The 10,174-nt window shown below is 38.8% G+C and overlaps 2 protein-coding genes across 2 annotated transcripts in view; one reads left to right on the plus strand and one right to left on the minus strand.

The window, feature by feature from the left end:
• The window catches only part of LOC140923688 (LYR motif-containing protein 2-like), a 246,979-nt gene that overhangs the window by 38,918 nt on the left and 197,887 nt on the right, over positions 1 to 10,174 (plus strand). The gene's annotated exons all lie outside the window — the stretch shown is intronic.
• Positions 1,380 to 9,839, minus strand: LOC140940736 (solute carrier family 15 member 2-like). The gene is made up of 7 exons (XM_073389702.1): positions 9,345 to 9,839; positions 7,815 to 8,092; positions 6,782 to 6,972; positions 6,091 to 6,274; positions 5,220 to 5,413; positions 3,928 to 4,630; positions 1,380 to 2,037 (listed from the first exon to the last, which is right to left on the minus strand). Exons 1-7 carry the CDS (start codon positions 9,746 to 9,748, stop codon positions 1,724 to 1,726), a joined length of 2,268 nt encoding a protein of 755 aa, XP_073245803.1. The 5' UTR covers positions 9,749 to 9,839; the 3' UTR covers positions 1,380 to 1,723.

The following is a 10,174-nucleotide window of genomic DNA, read 5'->3' on the forward strand; positions in this document are numbered from 1 at the left end:
TTCTATGCTTGAGGCGATATGAAATGCTTCTTTATGATTTTGAGTACGCGTTAACATAGTAGGAATCCCCCGTCGGTGCAACAGTATATATACTTTTGAAGTAATAAACGCTGTAAAATCCAAGAAGATACTGTCAGTGTTCTCATGTTCATTTTCGCCTGTCTGAGGAAAAATAATTGTGTTGGCAAAATTTTGGCGAACTGGCGGAAATGTGATTCTGCTTCCATGCCTCGATCACTCTTTTCCTTTGCCCGATTATAAGTAATTACTTAAAAATGGAAGTTCAACCTTTTCCAGAAAAGATGTTGTTGAGTCCAAGCTGTTTGTTTCTGACTCCCCTGGTCACCCCACATTGAGGCATATGAAGTTTTCCGAAGGAAAAATAAATGGAACTCATGCACTCAGCCACGAAGCATTAATGTTAAATTTGTAGTCAAGAGATCCTCCAAATGCTGGCCTTTCTTCGTTTAGTTAAGACCGTTTTTAAAAACTTGCTTTTTAATTTTTCCGTGACTTTAAAAACGGAAAAAAGGGTCCCAAATGTCATCAATATTATGCAGATAAAACCGGCGAACGGATCGCTGATTATAAAGTGTATCTACATTGCAGAAAGAAGGAAAAGCTAAAAAGTTCATCTGAAACAAATGTTTGAAAATATTGACCTTATCACAGTTATGAAACAACAAGAAAATCTTCTTTAGGGTTGTCTAAATAGTTACACGTAATACGACAGATATTTCAGCGATACTCTGCAAACTTTAAGCATATGCATTATAGAGCGCACTAAAATAACCCTCTTCCTACGGAGGAACCTCTCATTAAGATGGAGCTACATGGAGACCTTTGCTGCGCAGAAAATTCATTAACTATAGGCAGCAATAAGTTAGCGTCGAAGGAGTCGAAATAGCCTTTCCTCTTTATCTCATGAATAATTCATTTCTAAATTAAAGGTAAACTTATTTTCACAAATAAAAATAATTCATTTGGGCAATTGAATTATCCATTCATAGCTGTCCAATCAGCCTTTTTTTTGTTTGAACGTTCATTTTTTTTTTTTAATTTTGACGAAAATAGTAGCGCTAACTCGCATAATCCCTGAACCGTAATGTAAGAGATTTCTAGAGCTAAAAGCAACATGACATCAACGACCTAAAATAGCTTAGAAACTTTCAACGCGCTCGGTAAGCTAAAAATGAAGCATGTCATCGTAGCTCATCGTAATTTAATGAAATTCCACCGAACTTTTTGTGAAATAAGGGCAGCAGCCGTGACGTCATCGACGCTACTTTATTTTTGTTAATCACCGATCCATGCATTTTATTCAATAGGCAAAGTCAAAAGGCTAAAACGTCATAAACGTCAATGCACTCCTTCGCAGATTAATGAGTATCCTTTGCTAGAAGATGGGGTTAATCTGATAGGCTTTATTTTTTAAGTGGCCTTGCATCAGTTTGCTTTCAAGTCGTGGCCCTGATTAAAATCAGGCTCGGAAAGCCATCGCAAGTTTGCCCTTTCAACCTCAAGGTTTTAAAGACATTCAGTTTTAAAGTTAACGGGCGTAAGTGGTTTGGGAGCTTGAACGCGCCCTGCTTTGGTTTTGCGTCAAAACCTTCCCGGGATTTTCCAGAAACGGGCCCTAAGTTCTCGCAAGAGGGATAAAGGAATGTTGCCACATTACTTACAAGTGCTCCTAAAATTTTCAGCTGAATAATTAAGTGATTCTTTAGATTTTAGCTAATTTATGCATGTTGCCTATTCCCATTCTGTCTTCACTCCTATCAACAGGAACCAGTACAATGGGTTCAACTGCAGCAGGTGTTTCCAGATAGTAATAAAATGTGGACATCATCATAAATACCAACATAATAACGAAAATCATGGCAGCAAAAAAGAAAAATTCCATCATTAGACTGCCAAAGAGGTGAGATTCTGCCTCGATGACGACTATCAGATTGCCGAATGCCACGGTCATCAGCCACGCAGCGTGAAGACAGGACTTCATGTTTGCGGGAGTTTGGGAATAAGCAAACTCTAAACCTGAAGATTGAAGTATGAAGACAATTAGAAAAATCAACAGGCCCACAACCATTGACGAAAACCCCAGAAACTGACCTTTAAAGAAAAATAATGTATGGAATGAGAATTTGGATTCTTGACTTAACTATCAATATGAAATAATGAGTTGTTGTGTGAACTCTTACTATCTCCGACACCAAATTGTGCTCTGGATTCGAGATACAAAAAAGGAGCTTTTATGTTGCTCAAACCCTACCATACTCCATCAAATAACAAAAGAAAGAAACCAGTAAGCGACGTTCTTACAAAGGCAATAAAGATAATTATTATTCATTCAAAATATTTCCCCGATTCTGATTGGCTAGTTTCTGATGACCAAATTTGGAAGAATTTTGTGTTTAACGAGGAAATGACGTCAAAAATACAGCGTTCGTGCAAGACGAGACGAGGTTGAGTTGTTTTGGTTGTGAACTTGAAAAATGGCGGACATTTCACTCGTTTCAAGGGTAAGAACTAGGCGAAAAAATAACTAAAAACATGGCAAGAACAGCAAAAAGACAACTCGAAGGGCGACATCTGCTATTTGGAGAATATTTGCGGAGCTGGACAGACCTAAATGTGCACTATCGAAGATGAGCTTAACATCGATGGATCGATGGAGGTAAGCATGTTTTAGCCATGTTTTTAAACTAGGAATTATTTTGACTGAATAATAAAACAATTATTGAATTCGGCTCTCGTATCATATGAAGACTTGTGGAGATCTCGGAGGGTGTTATCCACCTCGGCCTATGGTCTCGACGGATAACACCCTCCTCGATCTCCATAATTCTTCATAAGATACTCAGCCTCATTCAGTAATTGTTAATTAAAATCATCTCCTCAGTCAAACTGAATTGCTTTACCAAGTTTTTCGTTTTCTTGCCTTTCACTATAGTCATAATATTTACACAACAATAAACAATTTATGTCAAGTTTATCTAGAACAGATTTGGATAATTTGAAAATCTTAAGTTTACCATCTGTAGTATCTGATAACCAGCGCATCACGAACTTTCTTAATTCCTTGTTTTAACCTTTCCTGCCCTACCTAACAAAACTTGTATCGTTCTCAAAAGGGGATAAATAACAATTAATGAATGAGGCTGAGTATCTTGGCCGAGGCGGATAACACCCCCCGAGATCTCCATAATTCTTCATATGATACGAAAGCCGAATTCAATAATTGTTTTATTATTCATTCAAAATTATTCCCAATTTAAAACAAAGCCAAAACATGCTTACCTCCATCAATGTTAAGTTCACCTTCGATAGTGCACGTTTAGGGTTGTTCAGCTCCGCAAATATTCTCTAAATAGCAGATGTCGCCCTTCGAGTTGAGTTCTTGCTGTTCTTGCCATGTGTTTAACTATAATTTCGCCTAGTTCTTACTCTTGAAAAGAGTGAAATGTCCGCCATTTTTTGTTTTCGCAACCAAATCAACTCAACCTCGTCCCCAGGTCTTCTCGGTTAACGGTTCATTAACCTGCAAGCAAGAACGCTGCATTTTTGACGTCATTTCCTCGTTAAAAACAAAATTCTTCCAAATTTGGTCATCAGTAACTGGTTATGGTGAATTATGCGTGTGCTTTTAGCCAATAAGAATTGGGGAAATATTTTGAATGAATAATAATTCGGTTTATACTACACTACTTTATAGGATCTATTCTTACAGTCAAAGGTATTTTTTTGGCTTATCATAGAATAAGCTGATTGGGTGAAACTGATCCAAAAACGGACTGACAACGGCAGCCAATGGTGCATTTTATGAACTACCATTCCATTTATACTTTTTAATGATACTATTACAACGTTATTTACCATGGAGAATCGGAATGTTACAAGGTCGTAAATAAATTAACGGATGCTCACCAGTGATGGAGAAAAGGATTTCTCCGCTTGTGATGACAAAATATTGTGGAATCTGATACAACATAGAGACGTTTCTAGCATCCAAATCTTTGAAGAGAAGAACTTCTGCTGGGTTTGCGTAATCTTTCTTGTTTTCTTGTACCACAGCAGTATAGATTCCACCATTCTTTAGGAGAACTTCACTGGATGCATAAACTTTACTGGATTTCCTCCCAATAACAGTCATTCTATAGTGATCTGCTGAAATGACAATGCAAACTGCCTTCCCCAGAACTAAAACATTCTCTTGAACCCGATGCTTGTCAAGCAGGATATCAAATGAGTTGTCATCCGGTGGTAATGAAAAAAGAAGTGTGCACAATTTTGCTCTACCATGAGGGGGAGCCGGAGTAATGTTTTGTTTAACCATGTGTCCAATCATTTGATTTCCAACACCACCAATAACAAAGTTGTACCACTCATGTTCTTTCAAGTCAGGCTGATATGATAACGATAATTTCGACAGATGTTTACAGTCTGCGGGAGATGTGATCATGAGAGTTACGTTTTGTTTGACAGACAAATGCTGTTCAGAAGATTTATCCAAGGGATCAATAGTTATGTTCTTGTTTTCCAGAGTGAGTGTCACAGGACATTGTAAAGTGTTGATTACTTGTAGATTGGCTTGCCCAGATGGTGGCGCATCTTTAATCATTTCTTCACTCTAAAAAAGCAAGAACGTGCAATGTCATCTGTAAAATACACTATGCAATCAGTCTCGCATTGCAATTAAGGTCTGGTTGAACATAAAGGTGATAGAGTGAAATTTAACTGTAGAATGATGTTTATTTTTAAGCCGGTAACTCGTAGTAGTGATCATGTGACTGACAAACCGGAGTCGGACGGTGCTCCACTCATTGCTACCTCCCTTTCCATTAGTGCTCCGCTTGCCGTTTTTCCTCGATTAATCGTCTGCCTCGAATAATAGCCCCCCTTTGATTGAAATATTGAAAGTAATCGCCCCCCCAACCCCTCTCGCCATCTTCTCTTTCATTTATCCCCTCCCTGTCAAGTGGAAGTGGAATCCTGATCACTGACAATTGAAGCTCTGAAAATTAATCAAAGAACCAAAATTTGAACACTTTCAAAGCCCAAGTTCAGTTTATTTGATGACTGTTTTTTGATTAAACAAACAAAATAAAACAAAAACAAAATATTAAGGGCGTGCCTTCAATGAGAAATGTTTCCATTTATGTCCATAATACCATGGTTTGACAGATAGATGCTATCATACATGCTATAAGTTATCATACCTGTATTTTCATCTGCAAAAAACCAGCAAAGACAAAAGCCACACAAGCAAGAAACATTCCAGCACACATCCTCTTGAGTGGGGTTGGTCTCTTGAAAAAGGGATACAACACACCCTCGAACAGCGGAATGAGAAGGATGATGAAAAGAGCATTGAAGGCTTGCATTTGATCTGGCTTAAACGTTCCCAAAAATCCTGAATGAATAGAAGGTGAATGATTGAATCATTTATTATCATATGGTTAAAAGGCAAACGGCAGACGTGTAACACCTTGTTCCGCGGGGAGAGGATGGAGGTTGCGAAGGGAGGCACCCTTATTTTGCCTAAACGGGTGTGTGCGGTCGAACAGAGTATGGTTGGGGGTCCCAAGTGTTAAACAGGATGTACAATTTTACAAAAAGAGCAGTTTTTGTCTTAAAAAGGGCCAGCCTCTGAAGGCCTTGTTGGCGTACTCCCACCCAAACTCTGCTGGAAGGAAGTAAATCGTTGCAAAGTAAATTTATGTCTAAGGAGGTGGTGGTTAATGAATGCCATGCATGCATTGACTTATTTTAAGTGAAAGAGTGTAACCCCGCTAACGAGTTGAGCAGCATGCATTTCCAAAGCTCTAAACAACAGGACTCATGAAAATGTAATATAAATAGCAATATAGATGTAGTATTAAATGAAAACAAGCATGGCTATCTTCGGATTGTAGTACATTTATCCATTTCTCAAAAACCCATTTGCGCAAACCCCTTTTCCTCTTTTACTCATTTCTCAGAAGAATCACTTAGAACATCAGAACCTGTTGGCTACTTTAGCTGATGAAAGAAGATTGGAGGGATATGAGCTTGGTCATTCACTAGCTAGGCTCATTCGGCAACACTAACCTGCATAACCATCCATTTGTTGTGCCTGCAAAACCCAGCGAGAGCCCTGCTGATCAAACAGTGTCCAAAAGACAGGCAGAGGAAGAAACATGAATAACACTTTACACAGAGCTTTGATGTCTTGAATCAACTGTGCGTCATATGTATCACCAGCCCAGTCCATCCAATGTTCCTTTGACTCTCCCTAACGGAAAAAGAAATGTGATAACTCAGTTATCACTCAATGCTTGACGACCATAGTCATTACCACAGTGAATTTGCTGTTAACTTGATAACTGAATTCTATGATACTCAATTTCTTTGCGATGTGTTGCAATACAACTGCCATCATAGTCCACCTAACTGTGGACGAACCAAGTTTTCCGACAAACAATCAAACTTAAAGATAATGTAGTATATAGTGCCATTCTCTTGACTTATATCACGAGAGAGAGCACAGACAGGAGAAGTACATAGTGTTGTTACTGAGTGTTACATTTAGCTTAGTTTGAGGAGTGTTAAGGTGATGTTACACGGACAATTCGCAATACGGCTTCTTAATGTTGGAACAATGTTGCGCCCATCCGAGACTATGCTGTAACTGTGTTGCGCTAAAAATCGTCATCGCGTATCGTCCCGTGTACTATCACCTTTACAAGCCCTGATGGCGGTTTTCTACGATGCAATCTGCATATCTGTATATATATTTTACCTTGGTTGTAATTTTCTTTTTAAGTGCGTAGCTGATAACTTTAGTCACTTTCCATATCATGTTACCAGTTTGTGGGACGTTCTTGTATTTGTGACGGCCACACCAAAATAAAGCAACAGCTATCATCAAAAATACTGTAGGAACACCAAAGGCCAGTGGATAGCAGTCATCTTTAAAACACTTCACGTCTCCTGTCAAATAAAATATTTAATGAGTTCCTTATTTATCATGCAAGTGGCGTTTAAATTATTTTCATTACTCTAAGGGCCTGTTTACATGGCGTGGGGGTCCCCGGTCTAGTGGGGTTGGTTTCTTTTGTTTTCACGCTCTGGGGGACACAAAACAAAAGAAAACTACCCCACTAGACCGGGGTCCCCCACTCCATGTAAACAGGGTCTAAGTTACAAAGTGCTCAATTGGCTGATGTAGGTACCAAGTTTCTCTAGATAATTTAACATTTATCACTTGAAGATAATTGTGACTCTTTACATTCCATGGTAATTATCGCTTTTTTTAAACCAATATACGAGTTTAATAATCCTGAAAGGCTATATCTATAAATAAATCCAGCTAGCACTACGTGCATCCACGGCAGCCAGCCCAACAATCTTATGGCGCTCTGTATCTCCAACAATGTTCCAAAATCTAGTTGAGCCTATATTATTTTACGGCGCAGAAACCCAAACTGGCTTCAAATGACCACAATATATTGGGTGGAAAGTTGACTAATCTTCGACGCAGTGCACAAACATTAACTGATCTGAGCATGCAACACACAAGAAGGAATACATCGGAGATCGGAGAGGACGCTGCGCGCCGTCAGTTCCCTGGACAGAACCCCCCAGCTTTTGGCTCGGTATACGCGAATTGGAGTATCAGATCTTGATTCTGCAATCTGGGACGGCACGGCGTGGAAGACAAAACATTCCAGCGCATGCCGAAAGGATAATGATAATGTTTAATTTTACTTTCCGTTCCTGCACTAAACACTTGCATCATGTTATAACAAACTTCTATAAACGAGTAACCTTACCTCTTAGTACGGGTGTGATGAACATGGAGAGCAGACTTCCAGCATTCATAGCAAAATAGAATACTGAAACAAAGCTCTGAAGCAGATGAGTCTGATCAGAAGTAAACTGGTCTCCTCCAAAAGATGACACACATGGTTTGATTCCACCAGTTGCTACTGCAATCAGGAATATACCAATCATTGGTCCTGGAATCTCACCAGCATCAAGCGGAGGTAGTGATGTGACAAATACTATCAGGCTCCCTGCACCATAAAGAAGAAAAACGAACTGGATTGTTCTAGGGAAAAATGAGAAAAGGAATTTTTTACATCATGTTTTCAATTGTCTCATAACTTATAAATTCCTATAAGTAAAATCTATATTTTTCTTTAACTCCCCGAGAGTTTTACTGTGAAATTTGGCTAATGGGTTACGTGAACAGAAGGAACTCAGGAATACGCAAATAATGAAGTGTAAGAATGCTAAACGAATATCAACGCAAGAAACAGTAGCGGATCTGGGTTTTCGAGTTTTCATTTACTTGCATGATCTTTCTCATAGCCCACTGCGTAAAAAAACTTAATGCTTAAAAGGCAGATTTAGCCTCGCCAAAGGGTAATAATTCAACTTTCCTTTGGTAAAGTATCACCCACAATGGAGCGTCATCTTACGGGACTTATATGTGTGACGCGCGAAAATTAAACCTGAATGGCTGGTCAGACGGTAAGACAACAGAGAAAGTGGCCGGAAAATGACCAACAACGCGTATTTTCTTCGAGCACACGAGTAAATATATACTATCTTTTCAAAAGTTAACTAAACAAATAACACCTTATAAAGGATCGCACTTACTATGTAAAGGTCATTTTTAAAAGTAATTTAATTGAATCGGTGAGTTAGAGAGGAAATGAGTAAAAGTAAAACAGTTTGGAAACCGTGCACACTCTATGAAAGACCGAACTTATCAAAAATTTCCTGTATACTATAGAAATTGATTGCTTGAGTGCTACAAAACTACTCAAGCCCTAAATTGAGAACGACGGAGGAAAGAAAGTAATTGCACTATAAATCATTCTTTGAATACTTTTATGTCTTTGGTTGTATTGGGTACTTATCCATGACGAAACGCCTGAAGGCATGAATATTTATACGATGAATTTGTATTTTATTCACTAGGAACTTCAAGCTTGATTGAATAACAAGGCAGTTTGTGATACGAGGGTCTGTGATATGAACTGTGACCCCAATGCGTAAATATTTATACAAGCGCGGGTTTGCTATTTAGATCAGATTTATAGTGTGATTCATGTCCAAAAATTCCTACAGATTTTGCAGTGATCGCCATTTGCATGCCCCACCACCCCCCCCACCCCCGCTAGGTACACAATCTCAGACGGAACTTCAGCATATTTAATGGCGCTGAATTAGTCAACTGAGCAATGGAGTCTTATCGGGTAATGTGATCAGATCTAGAGGACTGACTGGAGAACTCATAGGGATAGGAATCAGATAAAAAGTAGAACATAACTAGGAGATTCTATTTAACTTACCTGTATTTTCCCAACCAGCCATCGGCGATCATTGTCCCAAACAAAGGCGTAAAGTAACATAACATTAGAAAGCTATGGAAGACTGCAGTGGCGGTATTGTCTCCAAGAGCAAGCACACGAGTCAGATACAAGATCAAGATGGCTTTCATCCCACAGTAAGAAAATCGCTCGCAGAATTCACTCCCTACGATGTAGCAAACACCCGAGGGAAATCCGCTCTTACAAAGGAGAAATTTCTTAACACGGCCCCAAAACTTTCCGCTAGGTGTAAAATTTTCAGCGTTCTGTGGATAGGTTTCTTGATTTAGGCTAGAACAAGGAGTGTCCAGGCTCGTTTGGCTAAGCCGGCTTTTGCTCATGTGTCCATTTCCGTGTGAAGTAGTAGAGCAGTTTTGATCTGACATAATAGAAAATGTTTCAAACCCTCACAAAGGACTGACAGCAAAATATCTTGTGACTTTCGACCACCTTGACGTGAGCCTAGACGATTGAAAAACAAGACAGTAGAACCTTTGTTATTGAGTATAATGCAAATTAGTTGCAGCTGATTTGTTTTACAATAATCTCAATAAAGTTAATTATGTTGAACAACACTGTCTTCTTCGGTGAACCACGGTTATTTTAAACTCCGTGTTGAAGTTTTTAAAGTCTTCTTTTGGCAGGCTTCTGTTCAGTCTATATATTCAATTGAAGGCAGCAAGTTTGGAAAAAAGCTTAAGACCTGAAAATTTTCTACAGCTAGTGAAACAGTTAGTGAAACAGCTAGTGAAACTGCAACAGCCGTCAAATTTTGGTTTTATGTAAAAAGGTCTATCTAGACGTTTGGTTTT

Source organism: Porites lutea, chromosome 1 (assembly GCF_958299795.1).
Source record: "Porites lutea chromosome 1, jaPorLute2.1, whole genome shotgun sequence".
NCBI classification, from domain to species: domain Eukaryota; kingdom Metazoa; phylum Cnidaria; class Anthozoa; order Scleractinia; family Poritidae; genus Porites; species Porites lutea.

What these genes read in the sequence shown, in the direction of transcription:
- LOC140940736 (XM_073389702.1), bottom strand. Translation starts at nt 9,748, where the DNA reads ATGTCAGATCAAAACTGCTCTACTACTTCACACGGAAATGGACACATG. An exon ending in ACAAATGGATGGTTATGCAG is followed by an intron (nt 5,414 to 6,090) that starts GTTAGTGTTGCC and finishes CTATTCATTCAG; the next exon opens with GATTTTTGGGAACGTTTAAG. An exon ending in TTTTGCAGATGAAAATACAG is followed by an intron (nt 4,631 to 5,219) that starts GTATGATAACTT and finishes TTGCTTTTTTAG; the next exon opens with AGTGAAGAAATGATTAAAGA.